Below are 20,458 nucleotides of genomic sequence, written 5' to 3' on the forward strand. Positions count from 1 at the left end.
GATTGATTATATTCTCTGCAGCCAAAGATGGAGAAGCTCTATACAGTCAGCAAAAACAAGACCTGGAGCTGACTGTAACTCAGATCATCAGCTTCTTATAGCAAAATTCCAGCTTAAACTGAAGAAAGTAGGAAAAACCACTGGGCCAGTAAGATACAATCTGAATCAAATCCCTTATGAATACACAGTGGAAGTGAGGAACAGGTTTAAGGATTTAGATTTGGTGGACAGAGTGCCTGAAGAACTATGGATGGAGGCTCGTAACATTATACAGGAGGCAGCAATGAAAACCATCCCAAGGAAAAGGAAATGCAAGAAAGCAAAATGGCTGTCCAACGAGGCCTTACAAATAGCGGAGGAGAGGAGGCAAGCAAAATGCAAGGGAGATAGGGAAAGATACAGGAAACTGAATGCAGATTTCCAAAAAACAGCAAGGAGAGACAAGAGGGTCTTCTTAAATGAGCAATGCAAAGAAATAGAGGAAAACAATAGAATGGGGAAAACCAGAGATCTGTTCAAGAAAATTGGAGATATGAAAGGAACATTTCGTACAAAGATTACCATAATCAAGGACAAAAGTGGTAAGGACCTAACAGAAGCAGAACACATCAAGAAGAGGTGGCAAGAATACACAGAGGAATTATACCAGAAAGATATGGAGGTCTCGTACACCTCAGGTAGTGTGGTTGCTGGCCTTGAGCCAGACATCTTGGAGAGTGAAGTCAAATGGGCCTTAGAAAGCATTGCTAATAACAAGGCCAGTGGAAGTGATGATATTCCAGCTGAACTGTTTAAAATTTTAAAAGATGATGCTGTTAAGGTGCTACACCCAATATGCCAGCAAGTTTGGAAAACTCAGCAATGGCCAGAGGATTGGAGAAGATCAGTCTACATCCCGATTCCAAAGAAGGGCAGTGCCAAAGAATGCTCCAACTACCGCACAATTGCGCTCATTTCACACGCTAGCAAGGTTATGCTTAAAATTCTACAAGGCAGGCTTAGGCAGTATGTGGACCGAGAACTCCCAGAAGTGCAAGCTGGATTTCGAAGGGGCAGAGGAACCAGAGACCAAATAGCAAACATGCGCTGGATTATGGAGAAAGCTAGAGAGTTCCAGAAAAACGTCTACTTCTGCTTCATTGACTATGCAAAAGCCTTTGACTGTGTCGACCACAGCAAACTATGGCAAGTTCTTAAAGAAATGGGAGTGCCTGATCACCTCATCTGTCTCCTGAGAAATCTCTATGTGGGACAAGAAGCTACAGTTAGAACTGGATATGGAACAACTGATTGGTTCAAAATTGGGAAAGGAGTACGACAAGGTTGTATATTGTCTCCCTGCTTATTTAACTTATATGCAGAATTCATCATGCGAAAGGCTGGACTAGATGAATCCCAAGCCGGAATTAAGATTTCTGGAAGAAATATCAACAACCTCAGATATGCAGATGACACAACCTTGATGGCAGAAAGCGAGGAGGAATTAAAGAACCTTTTAATGAGGGTGAAAGAGGAGAGCGCAAAATATGGTCTGAAGCTCAACATCAAAAAAACCAAGATCATGGCCACTGGTCCCATCACCTCCTGGCAAATAGAAGGGGAAGAAATGGAGGCAGTGAGAGATTTTACTTTCTTGGGCTCCTTGATCACTGCAGATGGTGACAGCAGTCACGAAATTAAAAGACGCCTGCTTCTTGGGAGAAAAGCAATGACAAACCTAGACAGCATCTTAAAAAGCAGAGACATCACCTTGCCGACAAAGGTCCGTATAGTTAAAGCTATGGTTTTCCCAGTAGTGATGTATGGAAGTGAGAGTTGGACCATAAAGAAGGCTGATCGCCGAAGAATTGATGCTTTTGAATTATGGTGCTGGAGGAGACTCTTGAGAGTCCCATGGACTGCAAGAAGATCAAACCTATCCATTCTTAAGGAAATCAGCCCTGAGTGCTCCCTGGAAGGACAGATCGTGAAGCTGAGGCTCCAATACTTTGGCCACCTCATGAGAAGAGAAGAATCCTTGGAAAAGACCCTGATGTTGGGAAAGATTGAGGGCACTAGGAGAAGGGGACGACAGAGGACAAGATGGTTGGACAGTGTTCTCGAAGCTACGAACATGAGTTTGACCAAACTGCGGGAGGCAGTGCGAGACAGGAGTGCCTGGCGTGCTATGGTCCATGGGGTCACGAAGAGTCGGACACGACTAAACGACTAAACAACAACAACATTTAAACCATATTTTATTGTCTCCATATGAATATATGATATTATTAATTTATATTCATATTTCATGTTTACATTCCTATATATTAAATATGACTACAAATACTAGAGGGAAGGAGGAAGAGGAAAGGGGAGAGAGAGAGAATAAAATAGGTGTGTTGCTTCACACCCTTTCCTTAAAAAGGAAACCCTTTTACAATGTTGTTCTTACTCTCCTATTACAGTGGTACCTCAAGTTACAAATGTCTCAGGTTACAAATGCTTTAGGTTACAAACTCCGCTAACCTGGAAGAGTTACCTCGAGTTGATAACTTTGCCCGAGGATGAGAACGGAAATCGTGTGCCAGCGGCGCAGCGGCAGCAAGAGGCCCCATTAGCGAAAGCACGCCTCTAGTTAAGAACAGTTTCAGGTTAAGAATGGACCTTCAGAACGAATCAAGTTCATAACTAGAGGTACCACTGTATTTCATTTCAGGTGTTTGGACCCAAATGCCACCTCCCCCAAATCAGACAAACCCCTGAAACCAAACAAAAGGAGACCAGCTACCTATACCTGCTACAATTACCATTGCACAGTCACCCCCACCTTCCACCCTTACTGGCACAAAGCCAGTAGGATTTTGGATTTGGTGGTTCTTCTGCCCCAGATTCTACCTCCCCAACCCCATAGTATTGATTTCCCTATTGTGCTATAATAGGTAAACACTTACTTTTAATGGTTTTCATGGAAACTTCCCGTTTCCCTTCTTATTTTTTTCCTATCTGTTTGCTTACACATTCTGCAGAATCCTCTTTTATGATCAATTACCTGAGTTCTGACCCATGCCACAACTGCAGACCTCTGAAGAGACGCCCTTACATCCTTGTTTCTTAGACTGTATATGAGAGGGTTGACCAGAGGTGTTATGATTGTGTAAAAGACAGAAAAGGCTTTGTTCACATCTCCCATGGTGGCAGAGTCTGGTAAAGCATACGCAGCTGCTATTGTGCCATAGAAAATGGTAACCACAATGAGGTGTGAGGAGCATGTGGAGAAGGCTTTTTGCCTCCCAGTAATGGATGGGATCTTAAGAATGGCAGTAATGATATAGACGTATGACATTAAGGTTAGTGTAAATGGAGGAAGGGTAAATATCGATACAAAAATTAAAATCAGTATTCTTAAAAGAACTGTGTTGCTGCAAGACAACTTCATAACTGGGAAAGTGTCACAAAAGAAATGGTCAATCTCATTAGGACCACAGAAGACTAACCGTGACATCAATATGATTGTTGTAGTACTAGCGAGAAAGCCAGTCACCCAAGATCCAGCTGCCATTTGGAGGCATAACTTGCCATCCATTAGGGATGCATAATGGAGAGGTTTGCATATGGCTAAATAGCGATCATAGGACATAGCAGAAAGGAGATAACACTCCACAGCTGCCAAATATGCAAAAATATAATGTTGCACAAAACAACCATTGACTGAAATAGTCCTGTCTCCAGTCAGGAAGCTAGCCAGCATTCTAGGCAATATAGCTGAAGTGTACAGGGACTCCAAGCAAGATAAGTTTCCCAAGAAGAAATACATGGGAGTGTGAAGGTGTCGATCAGTCACAACCAGCACAACTATGAGGACATTCCCAGCCATGGTCATGATGTAGATCAGGAAAAAAACCAGTAGCAGAATAATCTTCATGTTTTGAAGATGCCTGAATCCCAACAGAATGAATTCCTTGATGGCTGTTTGATTTTTCAGTTCTGGGGTTTCATCAGCTTGCATCTGTACCAAATAAATAATATTGTGGATCACTTTAATCACTACTGACATTGCACACACTTCCATTGTAGAAGTCAGTCCAAAAAGTAAAAAATTCTATTTAACACACATACTTTGATTTTACTTACTGTCATGTTTTTCTTCCATGTGGAAAGCCAGTTGCTTTCAAATTCATAGATCCAGTGCAATAATTGACTTTCTTGTAAAAAAAAAACACACAGAGAGACACAAACTATATGTCTGGAAAGGACAGATATAAAACTACAACTGACTTGAAAGCAATTGTTTGTTGTAGAGAACAGCTCACTCCCTATTTTTAAACATATTCCTTTGCATAACTCTTGCCTGTTTTAAAACAGTATTCAGCAACATCAACAGTCCCTTGGAACCACAAGGGGAAAATATGAAATCCCCAAAGGAAATTTACTGTGGATGGGAGAATCTGCCTCTTCTAATGAATGTAACAAAGAAAACATTGGATCAGAGGGACCCATTGTGGGGTGGCAAGTGAGTCCCTCGCTCTTCAGGTAAAGACAGCTTAGAGTAGAGAGAATTAGGAGCAAGGTGAGTTAGAAACTTAGAATTTAGGATGGGAGTTTGCTGTGATGTGACTGAGAAGGAAAGCTGCAGGTTGAAAGGCAGCATGATGTCTGCTTGAATCCAGGGCTACAGCTATGAGAGGAACAGGACCCACTTGGAGTGTCAATGCTGTTAATCCCTCCATCCTAGGCTCAGGATGCATATATGTATAAATGAACCATAAATGACACCACAGTCTCTTCTATGCCTCATTTTCCAAAAGAAAACACAAACAATGGGCAAGCCACTTGAAACCCCCCTGGAGTCTTGCATCACTCAGAGATTGGGGTGGGGTGCAACAGCATGATTACTTAAAAAGATAAGGAGAGCCAAGATCGATGAGACCAAAGTCCAGCATTCAAATTACCAGATTAATATGGGAAGCCTACAACAAGGCATAAGTGCAGTAGCATCCTTCTGCTCCTAAACCAGGGGTCAGCAAACTTTTTCAGCAGGGGGCCGGTCCACGTCTCTCAGACCGTGTGGGGGGCCGGACTATATTTTGGGGAAAAAAATGAATTCCTATGCCCCACAAATAACCCAGAGATGCATTTTAAATAAAAGGACACATTCTACTCATGTAAAAACACCAGGCGGGCCCCACAAATAGCCCAGAGATCCATTTTAAATAAAAGGACACATTCTACTCATGTAAAAACATGTTGATTCCCGGGCCGTCTGCGGGCCAGATTTAGAAGACGGTTGGGCTGCATCTGGCCCCCGGGCCTTAGTTTGGGGACCCCTGTCCTAAACCCATGCAACTGATATTCAGAGGCAAGCTAGCATATAGCTATCAAATCTAGTATTTATTGATTGAATTTATATACCACTCTAAACCCGGGGGTATATGAACAAATATTCCATGCTTTTTTTGGGGGGGGGGGGTCCCAATCCCATTTTTTGTCTAATCCCTCTTTCAATGCTTTGCTATGTTTTTTATGTATTGGAAGTTACCCAGTATGGCTGGGACTACCCAGCCAGATTGACATTGCATATTTCAAATGAGGGAATCCCAACATATCTCACTTTGGCCCATCCAGGCATAGCTGCCAAGTACCCCGTTTTCCCCGGGAACCCCCCGTATTTCTTTACCATTTCCCGCAGGCGTTCTGAATGGCAAAATACCTACCCCGTATTCCCCCAGATTATGGAGCTCCTGCCGGTGGCCATGTCTACGCATGTCCGGAAGTGCGTAGAAGCGACTTCCGGTGCCGCAGCACTGCTGATCCCAGATTGGAACTTGGCACCTATGCACCCAGGATATGCAGACTTATGAGTGGATGCTCATGTTTTTGCCCCAATGATTCATGACTGCGTGGACCCCTGCCTAAAGTAAGATATTGTGGTCAAGGAGCCATACACGCTTGCTGGGCGTACCTGGAAAGGAAGAGTCACAGAGAACTTGTACGTGCCTGCTGACTTGGCTGGATGTAACCCTTGTAAGCTTTGTAATGCCAGCAGCCCATGGACTTGATGCTTTCAGGATCCAAACCCCAAAGCTGCCACCACTGAGAATTAAATGTTAACTTGCAGGCATTCCAACACAAAGAGGCGGAAGGACTCGGAAGATGCACTCAGATTTGGCTGACTGTTTGCCTACCAGGCTTAATGCATTAATTTTGCAACAGTCACTATGTTAATTACTGGTCAATATTAAATGATATGTAAATTCATCAAGAATGCTTCATCACTACATTATTAGTTGGTAGATTCATGCTGCTGGTTGCTTTGGCCCCCTTTTATACTAGCGGACCAGAGTGAAATTTCCCTTGGCACAGTCCGCTCCTGTTGCCCCAGACCCCGGCCCCTGTAGATTGACCGAATTCGAATCTGGGTTTGGTGGGAACACAGAGGCCACCGTGATGGCTGTTGGGGACATGGCAATGGGCAGGAAGAAAGAGCCATGGCTGTGGGGTGATGAGAGAGCCCTGCACTAGTTCACAAACATTGCCCAACGCTGGATCAGTTAGCGGCCATTATAGTTAAACTGTGTGCTGTATGAAGTAGTGTCCTGAATCTCTCACCCTTCAACTTCATTGGGTGACCCCTGTTCCAACATTATGAGGGTGTTTGTGTGAATCTTATTTCTTTCCACTTTCTCCCTGGTGGGTAGAACAGCATTCATGTGAAAGATTGGGATAATGTTTCCCATGTGTCAAGATAAACTGGTTTTGAAATTGAGCAGTGCTTTATTTATTTATTTATTTATTTTGTGATACAGTCTGATAAAATCCAATTTCCTATTTGGTACATGAAAGCATATGGATTCATCTTGTGTGAGCTATGTATCTACAAACAACTGATGGACCTGTCTCTTAAGTGCCTTCTTTACTTCTTTGTTTCTCAGGCTGTAGACAAGTGGATTTATCATGGGAGTCAGGACAGCATAGAAGACAGAGAATACTTTGTTAAGGTCTCTCAGTGTGACAGTGTTTGGTAACACATAGACAATGGCTATTGTGGAATAGAAAATTGTGACCACAATAAGATGAGATGAGCAAGTAGAAAAGGCCTTTTGTCTGCCACTGGTGGACTTGATTTTCAATATGGCAGTGATAATGGAAGCATACGATGCCAATGTCAGCAAAAATGGAGGAAGGGTGAATACAGAAGCAACAAGGAAAATCAAAATCCTCAAAAGACTAGTGTCGCTGCAAGACAATTCTATGAGTGGAAAGACATCACAAAAGAAATGATTTATTTCATTGGGGCCACAGAAAGCTAACCTGGACACTAATATTATTGTTATGGAAATAGCCAGAAATCCACTGATGAAAGAGAGACCAACTAACTGCACACAGAACTTACCATTCATATGGGTTGCATAATGCAATGGTCGGCATATAGCTAAATAGCGATCATAGGACATCACAGATAAGAGATAGCACTCAGCTGCCCCAAATGATGCAAAGAAATAGTGCTGAACAAAGCAGAGATGGAACCGAATAGATCTGTCACCAGTTAAAAGGCTGGCCAGAGTCTTGGGCAGAATAGTAGAACTATAGCAGGTCTCCAGGCCAGAAAAATTCCCTAGGAAGAAGTACATGGGGGTATGAAGATGTTTATCAGCTATAACAAGCAGGACAATGAGAATGTTCCCAATCAAGGTAATCATGTAGAAAAGCAGAAAAAGCAAGAAGAGAAGAATTTGCAACTCTCTGAGATTACTAAATCCTATAAGGACAAACTCGGTTACATTAGGTTGACTTTCCTTATCGGTGTTGCTTAAAAGTTGCATCTTTGGGTAAAACATATTCAAATAAGAGAGGAACACAATATTGCAAATATTATGGGTTGGCCTTCAAATTCACCATTCAGAAGAGCAATCAAAGCAATGAGTCTAAAGCACAGTTAAATGCTTAAAACTGAATGATGTGAATGGTACAGATGCACAACATCATTCATTCTCTGCAGTGTGCTACAGCTTGGCTGAAAGTTGTTGTTGCTGCTGCTGTGATATTCCACCCTTCCTTCTAAAGGCACCTAGGGCAACAAACACATAAGTGGTAAAATAAAATTAAAAAATAAATATACATCTTAAAAACACATTTAAAACAATTCCATTACAGATGCAGAATGGGAAAGACACGAGGCATTATGGAGAAACAGACTCAGACTCAGAAAAGAGCCACTACTCTTTCTTGAGAGAGGAGGCTAAACTATGCTTCTAAAAGCAAAGCAAAGCAAAGCAAAGCAAAGCAAAGCAAAGCAAAGCAAAGCAAAGCAAAGCAAAGCAAAGCAAAGCAAAGCAAAGCAAAGCAAAGCAAAGCAAAGCAAGCTCCACATATTACCATCACCTGAAGAAATAACAAAAAAAATATCATCCCTGCAAATGGAGCTACATAAATAGGTGCTTCAATGCAGGTCTCACCAGTCTCTCCTGCTTTCTCCTACTCTGGATCTTAAGAGCAGGACTCATAAGCATCATCATACATTAGTTTAAAGTCCCCTTGATTTCCATGGGAACTTTAAAAAAGTAAGAATGTGCTTAATTCACCCACTAGAGAAAGAACCAGTTGACTTTAAAGGTGTCTAATTTTTGCACCTTTCTTTTAACTTCCAACAATGTTAAATATCTTTAGATATGTCTCATTTCTCCTGCTGCTTTCATCACAAGGGGCCATTTTAAAATCAGTGCTGACCCAGTCCTGCATTTTCATTCATTTCAACATTTATTAAATAGAAATATGATTACTACTGAAATTAATTTATAAAGGTTCAGAACATTGTCTCAGTTTCCATCTTTTCCTTCATTATTCACCCTACCTTATACTTTGCCCATAATCCAGGATTTTACAGTTGGATAAGTTATTAAGTCTGTGGTTTGTTGATAAGACATCCAATTAGATTCCTCACAGCATTGCAGCACACCACTTTAAAGCACTTAACAGAGTTCGTTACTAAAAAATGAATGAATTTTGGAATGATTTCAATTCTTTTAAATATCAACTGCCTCGTGGCCTGTTAATTTACAGACTATAATTTCAGTAAGGATAAGTTTAAGCTGCAGGCATTATAATAAATTGTACCAGAGTCTCCAAGGAAGAAGGGAAATTAGGAGAAAAACCACTGGGGTATCCTGTTAGACTTAAGTAAACCTCTAATCCCACAGGAAATATTAATGAAGAAGCAGAGGCTGGTCAAAACATAATAATAATAAACAATGCCATGATTTTGGATTTGTTTGTTTTTTCTAGGATGGGTGACTAACAGTACCACTCACAGGGATATTCAGGGAGATAAAAAATATTAGCCACTCAGGTCACCTCTAGGGGCAGGGTTGAAGTGCCTTAAATAGGGGGGCACACCCTGAGCCTCTCCCTTCTTGGACCTTGCCACAGGATTCACCACCCACTCTCCCATTTGCATGTAGTCCTTTCTGAAGGTGAGTGGGCAGGATGGTGTGGACCTTGCTATGGTCACCATATTCAAGGCCTGGGAGGATTCTTCCTGCAGACAAGTTGGCTGGTCTGTAGATTTTCACCTACCTCATAGCAAATGTCACAACTTTGGTGGTTAAGGCATTGGGTTGTATCCTTAGCTGATCAGGTTAAGGTGCCAGGGAGGGTCTGTCTCTGCCTGGGAGCCCACATAGGGACCAACAGGCCATAGCAACCTTCCCAGAGGTGACCCTGGCAGGTGATCCCCCCCTCCTTTAAGGGTCTACCTACACCTCCTTATCAACCAGCTGTCGGGCTGCTTGATACCAGATACATACCCAATGACTTTGGCCAAAGCCTATTCCATCTGCAATCGATAAAATTTGTGGCCAATTTTCACCCAACATCAATGTCCTATGTCTTATTTCATACCCAGACCCTGAACCAGGTAGCAGGCATCATGTGCCTGGGTATGCAAACGACACCTGCTTTCTGCTAATAATCTTGTGTGGTAACTGGAGTCCAGGGATTGAAAACTGTGGCCTTCCAGATTTTGTTGGGTTCCAACTTTTGTCAGATCTAATAAGCATAGGTCAGGGGTTATTGGAGCTGTCATGCAGACACACCTGGAGGGCCATAGATTTTCCTTCCGTGCTGTAAGCATCCAACACCGACACCCACACAAGAACCAGAGTGTTTGTTTGACTACCAGTCAGCTACAGAAAAACTTGTTTGGTTAAATAAAATCACCTGGAAATAGCTATAGAATTTACCAGTATTCTCATGACCTATTTATTGGATTTTTTTTGGGGGGGGGAGGGTCATGTAAATATCACATTTGTCATACTCTCAGCCAGATCACATAATTTTCTTCTTCATGTCTAAATAATTCAATGATAAGAAAGAAAAGGGGGGAAACAACCTGCCATTTTAAGATGAGAGTTAAGACTATGGCAGGTTGACTCAAGTGCCACAGAATTGTGAAATCAGAAGCTAGGGTGGATCCCTCAAAGGATGTGTCCCATGACCATGCAATGTCACAAATATTGCTTGCTTACAACCAGCAAAAATCGTGGTTGCTGTCTTGGTCCTGCATTACCTAAGCTTTACTGGATTGCTAGAAGACTCCTCATGTGAGTTGAGGCATTGCTTTTTGCTGACCTTTTTATTCCCTTACCCCTTCAATGAAAGCTATCAGGGTGAGTTACATGATACTCCTCATCAGTGCTCCCCCCCCCCAAAAAAAATGTTTAGGACTTTTTTTCATTTTATAGTTCAAATCAGGAGGAAAATACCAGTAAATGCAGTAAATGGACAAAAGTACAAAGATTCACAAAATGTTTAGGGGTATGCATCCCCTTGTTTTCCCCCAGACACATCTCTTTCTTTCATTCGTATGCCCCCCACTCACCCCAAGCATACATAGTAATACAGTTTTCCTCATTATCTTAGGTGCACTTGTTCTTCTCCCTCCCTTGAGTGTCTTCTATTTTTTTCTTGCCTTTCTTGATTCTTGGTTGTTAGGAATTTCTACTCTACTCATTAATTTCCCTTATGGCTTTAGTGTTTTCTTCTTCTTTTAAATTTCTTACTGAGATTTTTTCAGGTTGATTAATTGGTTTGCATATGAACAGTATATATAACCTATAGATTAATTGTATTGTGCAAGGAAACGGATGTCACAAAAGATTCATCCACATTTTCAGTATAGGACAAGATTGTCAAGGTGTCAGAGACACCTAGACAGCTTTGAAGTGTTGGGTATAATGATGTTTTATTATACTAATATAATGGCTTCTACCTAACATACAACTGATGAAGATCAACATAAATTATGTTATGTGTCCAAGTATTCCCATGCTCCAGGATTCCTGAACACTCTTTTCCTGTGACCTGAATTACAACCTGGGTGAAGTATTTTTTATATTTATTTTTCAATTGCAATTTAGATTTCAGCTGTTTAAATTAACTAGTTTTATTTGACAGAACATCAGGATGAAAACAGGTAGTATCTCCGACTATTCCAACACACAAACATAGGAACCAGGAACTCAATGCTAAAGGCAGGAGAGGTGTGAAAATGGAGTGGCATCAATAGCAGCAAGACTGGCCAGCAGATCATGCTCAGGCATAATCTTGACTCCAGTTACAGAAATGTCATGCAATAATCATAGTGACTGAATACAGTTTTCATATTTCTCTTTTTCACATTTTATTTATCATCTTTCCAGCTCTCTCTCTCGCTCTCGCTCTCGGTCACACACACACACACACGTGTGTGTGTGCCTGCAATCACAGAGACACACAAGCCCTTGTAGCTGTTCATTCATTAAAAGGATGCACAGAGAAAACGTAATCAGAAATGCTCACTTTCAAGACGCAGAAACATATTGAAAACCTCTGACATTGGGTTCTAGCATTTTCAACTGTTTTTTTTTTTTTGCAGTTTGACAGACAATATTTAGGCTATTTTATCGGACAATTCTTAAGTCTGATAGTGGGTGGAACTTCACCCTCTCCTTTGTTTCATACTGCATGCAAAAAATTATATTTGTTGCCAATTGCTGCCAGAGAATGAGAGCAATTCTGCATGATAATAGAAATTAAGATGCCTCTACATGTGCATATGCATTTGTGTGTCTAGATACTGGTGAGTTCTTGCATGCTGCTGTAATGTTTAAAACAGAACTTGCACAGATTAGCTATGTAAGCTCCTTTATTGAAATTATCCATACAAACATACTATTTACTTCAGTTGCTGCCAGCATAGAAATTGAAGCAGCTGATGCATAGCATTCACATAAGTTTTGCCTCACCACGAACTTGAAAGCAGCCCTTTAACTGTTCTGCTGACTAATGTATGTGAGCTAATGTATGTGAGAAATATCCCTGAGAAACCAATGAGTTACATAATTTATTGGTGAAACTAACACTGAAAGCATAAAACATTGTGAATTTTCAACAAATTCCATCTTCAAATGTGAGCATCAATTTATTCGGATTGTTGTCTTTGGGCTTTGGGCTTTAACTGCACATAATGTTAAATGACTGAATGCAATTGAAATGCAGTGTTTCTTTTGTAAAATAAATGAAATGAAATCCCAAAACAAGAGACAAAGAAGGACTTTGCACCAAAATAGACATTTAGTGTAATGCATAATAGCATATTTTTAGCATGATATAATATGGTGTAGGGGACCCAGGTGGTGGTGTGGTTAAACTACTGAGCCTAGGGCTTGCTGATCAGAAGGTCGGCGGTTCGAATCCCTGTGACGGGGTGAGCTCCCGTTGCTTGGTCCCAGCTCCTGCCAACCTAGCAGTTCGAAAGCACGTCAAAATGCAAGTAGATAAATAGGAACCGCTACAGCGGGAAGGTAAACGGCGTTTCCATGTGCTGCTCTGGTTTGCCAGAAGCGGCTTTGTCATGCTGGCCACATGACCTGGAAGCTATACGCCGGCTCCCTCGGCCAATAATGCGAGATGAGCGTGCAACCCCAGAGTCGGTCACGACTGGACCTAATGGTCAGGGGTCCCTTTACCTTTACCTTAATATGGTGTACATGTACAATGTATGTATATATTGCATAAGGCATAATTTTATTAATTACACAAAATGTAAGCATTTAGTACAATTTAGACCAAGTAATTAAGTATAATGTGATGTTTTGACGCAACACATAATATGAGTGGCGTTTTATTGTTTATGTTTATTTGTTTAGTACACTGTTTGCTTAATTGTTCCATATAATTTTTTTCAAAACCATTGGTTTTTCATGTAAATTATCAACATGTTTTATCTTAAATAAATAAATATTGCAGAAAATAATAGTATGCAACTATTATTGCTCTACATAAAACCTAAAATGTATGTTTATTAGTTCACAATTTAACATACTGAGAATTAAATGAGTCAAATTCCTATGTTTTTATCACTCGTAGTGAGGCAAAATTTCAATCTGTAGGAGCAGGTCTAAATATTAACCGATTTGTTCCAAATTTGAAATTTGACTATGTTTATACCATACGCCTGAGATAAGATCAAGGGAGGAAACATTTTCGAAAAAGAAAAAAAAATTATGACCCACCCTACTCAATAGGTGCTGAGTAGAAACAGGAAGCCTTTTCTCTTCTAAGGTGATCCCACCTGCAAAGTTTCTATGCATTGACAGGAATACAATCTTAGCAAATAATTACATGCCGTGCTCATTTGAATGTCAACTTCACAATATAGAAAAACGGTTTATTTAACCTATATAGAATGTGGTGCGCTCACCCTACCATCCCTGCCCATGTGATGAGAAACTCCTGCATCAGTTCTACAAGTGCAAAGCTTTATTAACACTGCCTGCTGTTATTTAGATACACCTCAACATGAAACAAGAAGAAGGAAATCAGACAGCTCCTGTGGGATTTATTCTCCTGGACTTCAATAGTGATGATGTACAGATACTACTTTTCATACTGTTTCTACCAATCTACCTTGCAACCATGGCTGGAAACATCCTCATTATTATTCTAGTGATTCTTGATCATCATCTTCACACACCCATGTATTCATTCCTGGGAAACTTGTCATGCCTGGAGACTTGTTATAGCTCAACCATCATGCCAAGGATGCTGGTCAGTTTTCTGACTGGGGACAGAACCATTTCTATTAATGGATGCTTTGTACAGCTATATTTCTTTGGGTTTCTTGTTGCTACAGAATGCTACTTCCTAGCAGTGATGTCTTATGATCGCTATTTAGCAATATGTAAGCCATTGCATTATGCAATACTCATGAATGGAAGAATTTGCTTTCTGCTAATTGCTGGATCATGGATCAGTGGGTCACTACCTATCAATGTCATGATATTCTTGGTATCTCACCTGAGTTTCTGTGGACCTAACAAAATAAACCATTTCTTCTGTGATTTCACCCCAATGATAAGACTTTCCTGCAATGACACCAAAGTGGCTGAAATGACAGCCTTCATTTTCTCCTCCATAGGCACTCTGCCCCCTCTTTTAGTAACCGTGGCATCTTATGTTTGTATTATCAAAAGCATTTTAAGGATCCCATCCACCACTGGGAAACAAAAAACATTTTCTACATGTTCCTCTCACTTGACCGTGGTTGCTTGCTTCTATGGCTCCCTGATGATAGTCTATGTATTACCAAACATGAGTTATCTGAGTGAGTTGAAGAAAGTATTCTCTCTATTCTATACTCTGCTCACCCCTCTAGTCAACCCCCTTGTGTACAGTCTGAGGAACAAAGAAGTAAAAGATGCTTTATTTAAGATGATTCATAGAATTCATTAAGATTGAGGATAATGTGGGGGGGGGTGAGGATGCTTCACTAACATAGATTTAATTATTTGAATGTTTTCCATTGTCTTCTATTATATCTGCATGATGTAGTTAGTTGAAATCTTAATCAGGTATCTTTTGCATATGCTTTTTCTCATTGAATCTGGACTATGCCAATCTAAACAGCAGGAGCAGTCGCAAACGACACAATGTTCAATAATACAATATAAATTCCCTGCACACAGAAAACTGGGATGTCAAACAGAATAGTGAGATGTTAACCTATACTGAGATTAATGTGTGCTAGACTGAATGTTCAACTCATTCTTTTTCTGAGTTGGGATGAATAAAAGGGAGTGAAAATTGCTGTGAAACTTCAACACAAGCACTTGTTTTGGTTGTTTTTGCGAACCCTTTTTTATGATACCAGATTCCCTCCCACTAGGAGTCCCCTCAAAGCAATTCCCATCATTATATAGCATCATTCTATGGTAAAGCACTAGGATTCAGTTCTGTGAGGAAAAACATCACAAAAAAATTTAAAAAATGAAACGGGTGTTCCAGTTTTGCCACGTACAAATGTGGAAACTAATTGGGGTGGATATGTTTTGGCTCTTAATTATATGTTTCTACTTGGCAGGCTAAATTTCTGAGATCAGAGAATGTATTTCTATAGATAAACTTATTTATTAATAATGTTTATATCCAACCCTTCATGAATATAGAAAGCAGGTGGGATCTGGAATGCTTTCAAGTGAGCCCCCACTTGAAGTTTGGGGTGATACAGTCTAAAAAAAGATTTACCATTTCATTTTATATTTCTGTGAGAACGAGGCATAAGTTATATCAGTTCTCCTGGTTGGAGGACTGCCATTTTAAACATGTGAGAGAAATAATGAGATGATATCTGTTCATTCTTGCATTCTCTATCTATGTTTATCCTCTCTCTCCCACCTGACCAGTGGTCTCCCTTGGGTAGAAACTTCATTTGCAGTCAACAATCAACAATGGTTCTTGGGGGCTTTTGTGTTCTGCTTGGCTTTTCCCACTGAGAATAAAAGAATGATGTAATTAACCAGGAATATGAAAGAGAATGTGTCTGTGAGACTGTGCAGATACAAATAATACAAATATAAATACAAATGAATATATTCAGTATTTCAGAGCCTTCTTTTCAATAGTATAGACAGATCAGTGATGTCACCTGGCCTTACAAACATCATGAAACAAAGAACTTTCTAGAAATGGATGTGAAAAGGTGTTGCCCTCAGAAGCAGGTACACTGAGATTTTGGGTAAAATTGCTTTAGGTAGCCCTGCGACCACCAATTTACACTCATTCCAGGGATTTTTCACTCATTTAGGATCTTATTGATGATTCCTCAATGGGAACAATCCTAAATGATAAGAGAAGCAAGTTTTCCTGATAGACAGCTCCCCATTATTACAGATTACATTGCAATGCACTCAGTTCTCTCCCATTATTCTCAGGGTTTCATTAATTTTTAATTTCATTCAATAAGGTTTTCGACTGCTTATAAGAGGGAGAATTTTGCAAATTTTATACCATACAACATTGTTCAAAAGATGGATATCAGACATGAGCATTTATTTTTTTGACTAAATTTTTAAGGATCTCTGACTCAGTATGTTATCTTTTACTTATAGAAAACATGACTCTCTTTCTACAGTCAATATAAAACAATTTATTTTTATTCCACACTGTTAAGTGCAATTTCTCCTAATATGGATTTGTAGGGAACCAGATCTGTTGCACAACAGCACAAGCCAATTTCCCTTTTCACTTTTGCACCCTGAATATGCCTTTCAGTGACTGAATCTCACTCCCAAATAATGGCAGTTTGACAGTGCCCTTCTTCCAAGTCGATGATTTTCTGCAGCTCATAGCAACTTGTTAAGAGATGCAACAAAAACAATGCAAGCACTGGTGTATGTGTGTTGAGTGATGGTCGCTCAATTCCTGTGTGGGGATAGGGGGGAACCTAATTTTTTAATTACTCAGTACGTGACTTCCTATATGTAGATGCAGCATTATATTTGTTGCCAATTGCTGCCAGAGAATGAGAGCAATTCTGCATGATAATAGAAATTAAGATGCTTCTACATGTGCATATGCATTTGTGTGTCTAGATACTGGTGAGTTCTTGCATGCTGCTGTAATGTTTAAAACAGAACTTGCACAGATTAGCTATGTAAGCTCCTTTATTGAAATTATCCATGCAAACATACTATTTACTTCAGTTGCTGCCAGCATAGAAATTGAAGCAGCTGATGCATAGCATTCACATAAGTTTTGCCTCACCACGAACTTGAAAGCAGCCCTTTAACTGTTCTGCTGACTAATGTATGTGAGCTAATGTATGTGAGAAATATCCCTGAGAAACCAATGAGTTACATAATTTATTGGTGAAACTAACACTGAAAGCATAGAACATTGGGAATTTTCCACAAATTCCATCTTCAAATGTAAGCATCAATTTATTTGCATTGTTGTCTTTGGGCTTTAACTGCACATAAAGTTAAACGACTGAATGCAATTGAAATGCAGTGTTTCTTTTGTAAAATAAATGAAATGAAATGCCAAAACAAGAGAACAAAGAAGGACTTTGCACCAAAATAGATGTTTAGTGTAATGCATAAAAGGATATTTTTAGCATGATGTAATATGGTGTACATGTACAATGTATATATTGCATAAGGCATAATTTTATTAATTACACAAAATGTAAGCATTTAGTACAATTTAGACCAAGTAATTAAGTATAATGTAATGTTTTGACGCAACACATAATATGAGTTGCGTTTTATTATTTATGTTTACTTGTTTAGTACACTGTTTGCTTAATTGTTCCATATAATTTTTTTCAAAACCATTGGTATTTCATGTAAATTATCAACATGTTTTATCTTAAATAAATAAATATTGCAGAAAATAATAGTATGCAACTATTATTGCTCTACATAAAACCTAAAATGTATGTTTATTAGTTCACAATTTAACATACTGAGGATTAAATGAGTCAAATTCCTATGTTTTTACCACTCGTAGTGAGGCAAAATTTCAATCTGTAGGAGCAGGGTCTAAATATTAACTATGTTTATACCATATGCCTGAGATAAGATCAAGGGAGGAAAAAAATTCGATTTTTTTTTTTTTTATGACCCACCCTACTCAATAGGTGCTGAGTAGAAACAGAGAGCCTTTTCTCTTCTAGGGTGATCCCACCTGCAAAGTTTCTATACATTGACAGGAATACAATCTTAGCAAATAATTACATGTTGTGCTCATTTGAATGTCAACTTCATAATATAGAAAAATGGTTTATTTAACCTATATATAATGTGGTGTGCTCACCCTACCATCCCTGCCCATGTGCTGAGTTAAAGAAACTTCTACATCAGTTCTACAAGTGCAAGCCTTTATTAACACTGCCTGCTGTTATTTAGATACACCTCAACATGAAACAAGAAGAAGGAAATCAGACAGCCCTTGTGGGATTTATTCTCCTGGACTTCAATAGTGATGATGTACAGATACTACTTTTCATACTGTTTCTACCAATCTACCTTGCAACCATGGCTGGAAACATCCTCATTATTATTCTAGTGATTCTTGATCATCATCTTCACACACCCATGTATTTTTTCCTGGGAAACCTGTCATGCCTGGAGACTTGTTACAGCTCAACTGTCATGCCAAGGATGCTGGTCAGTTTTCTGACTGGGGACAGAACCATTTCTATTAATGGATGTTTTGCACAGCTATATTTCTTTGGGCTTCTTGCAACTACAGAATGCTACTTCCTAGCAGTGATGTCTTATGATCGCTATTTAGCAATATGTAAGCCATTGCATTATGCAATACTCATGAATGGAAGAATTTGCTTTCTGCTAATTGCTGGATCATGGATCAGTGGGTCACTACCTATCAATGTCATGATATTCTTGGTATCTCACCTGAGTTTCTGTGGACCTAACAAAATAAACCATTTCTTCTGTGATTTCACCCCGATGATAAGACTTTCCTGCAATGACACGAAAGTGGCTGAAAATACAGCCTTCATTTTCTCCTCCATAGGCACTCTGCCCCCTCTTTTAGTGACCGTGGCATCTTATGTTTGTATTATCAAAAGCATTTTAAGGATCCCATCCACCACTGGGAAACAAAAAGCATTTTCTACATGTTCCTCTCACTTGACCGTGGTTGCTTGCTTCTATGGCTCCCTGATGATAGTCTATGTATTACCAAACATGAGTTATCTGAGTGAGTTGAAGAAAGTATTCTCTCTATTCTATACTCTGCTCACCCCTCTAGTCAACCCCCTTGTGTACAGTCTGAGGAACAAAGAAGTAAAAGATGCTTTATTTAAGATGATTCATAGAATTCATTAAGATTGAGGATAATGTGGGGGGTGGTGAGGATGCTTCACTAACATAGATTTAATTATTTGAATGTTTTCCATTGTCTTCTATTATATCTGCATGATGTAGTTAGTTGAAATCTTAATCAGTTATCTTTTGCATATGCTTTTTCTCATTGAATCTGGACTATGCCAGTCTAAACAGCAGGAGCAGTCGCAAACGACACAATGTTCAATAATACAATATAAATTCCCTGCACACAGAAAACTGGGATGTCAAACAGAATAGTGAGATGTTAACCTATACTGAGATTAATGTGTGCTAGACTGAATGTTCAACTCATTCTTTTTCTGAGGTGGGATGAATAAAAGGGAGTGAAAATTGTTGTGAAACTTCAACACAAGCACTTGTTTTGGTTGTTTTTGCGAACACTTGTTTCATGATACCAGATTCCCTCCCACTAGGAGTCCCCTCAAAGCAATTCCTATCATTATATAGCATCGTTCTATGGTAAAGCACCAGTAATCAGTTCTGTGAGGAAAAACATCACCAAAAAAATAATTTAAAAAATGAAACGGGTGTTCCAGTTTTGCCATGTACAAATGTGGAAACTAATTGGGGTGGATATGTTTTGCCTCTTAATTATATGTTTCTACTTGACAGGCTAAATTTCTGAGATCAGAGAATGTATTTCTATAGATAAACTTATTTATTAATAATGTTTATATCCAACCCTTCATGAATATAGAAAGCAGGTGGGATCTGGAATTTTTGTGAGAATTAGGCATAAGTTATATAAGTTCTCCTGGTTGGAGGACTGCCATTTTAAACATGTGAAAGACATAATGAGATGATATCTGTTCATTCTTGCATTCTCTATCTATGTTTATCCTCTCTCTCCCACCCGACCAGTGGTCTCCCTTGGGTAGAATCTTCATTTGCAGTCAACAATCAACAATTGGGGGCTTTTGTGTTCTGCTTGGCTTTTCCCTGTGCAGATACAAATATAAATACAAATGAATATATTCAGTATTTCAGAGCCTTCTTTTCAATAGTATAGACAGATCAGTGATGTCACCTGGCCTTACAAACATCATGATACAAAGAACTTTCTAGAAATGGACTTGAGAAGGTGTTGCCCTCAGCAGCAGGTACACTGAGATTTTGGGTAAAATTGCTTTAGGTAGCCTTGCGACCACCAATTTACACTCATTCCAGGAATTTTTCACTCATTTAGGATCTTATTGATGATTCCTCAATGGGAACAATCCTAAATGAGAAGAGAAACAAGTTTTCCTGATAGACAGCTCCCCATTATTACAGATTACCTTGCAATGCACTCA

The 20,458-nt window shown here is 39.5% G+C and overlaps 4 protein-coding genes across 4 annotated transcripts; 2 read left to right on the forward strand and 2 right to left on the reverse strand.

The window, feature by feature from the left end:
- Positions 1-2,932: 2,932 nt before the first annotated feature.
- On the reverse strand, positions 2,933-3,985 carry LOC118077916 (olfactory receptor 6N1-like). Its single transcript, XM_035101638.1, has one exon. The coding sequence runs from the start codon at positions 3,983-3,985 to the stop codon at positions 2,933-2,935; it is 1,053 nt and encodes a 350-aa protein (XP_034957529.1).
- A 2,857-nt stretch (positions 3,986-6,842) lies between these two features.
- LOC118077918 (olfactory receptor 5B21-like) lies at positions 6,843-7,799 on the reverse strand. Its single transcript, XM_035101639.1, has one exon. The coding sequence runs from the start codon at positions 7,797-7,799 to the stop codon at positions 6,843-6,845; it is 957 nt and encodes a 318-aa protein (XP_034957530.1).
- Positions 7,800-13,812: 6,013 nt separating this feature from the next.
- Positions 13,813-14,745, forward strand: LOC118077919 (olfactory receptor 5AP2-like). The gene has a single exon (XM_035101640.1). It carries the CDS (start codon positions 13,813-13,815, stop codon positions 14,743-14,745), a length of 933 nt encoding a protein of 310 aa, XP_034957531.1.
- A 3,467-nt stretch (positions 14,746-18,212) lies between these two features.
- On the forward strand, positions 18,213-19,145 carry LOC132592895 (olfactory receptor 5AP2-like). The gene has a single exon (XM_060281119.1). The coding sequence runs from the start codon at positions 18,213-18,215 to the stop codon at positions 19,143-19,145; it is 933 nt and encodes a 310-aa protein (XP_060137102.1).
- The last annotated feature ends 1,313 nt before the right edge of the window (positions 19,146-20,458 follow it).

This window comes from Zootoca vivipara, chromosome 13 (genome assembly GCF_963506605.1).
Source record: "Zootoca vivipara chromosome 13, rZooViv1.1, whole genome shotgun sequence".
Classification (NCBI taxonomy): Eukaryota; Metazoa; Chordata; class Lepidosauria; order Squamata; family Lacertidae; genus Zootoca; species Zootoca vivipara.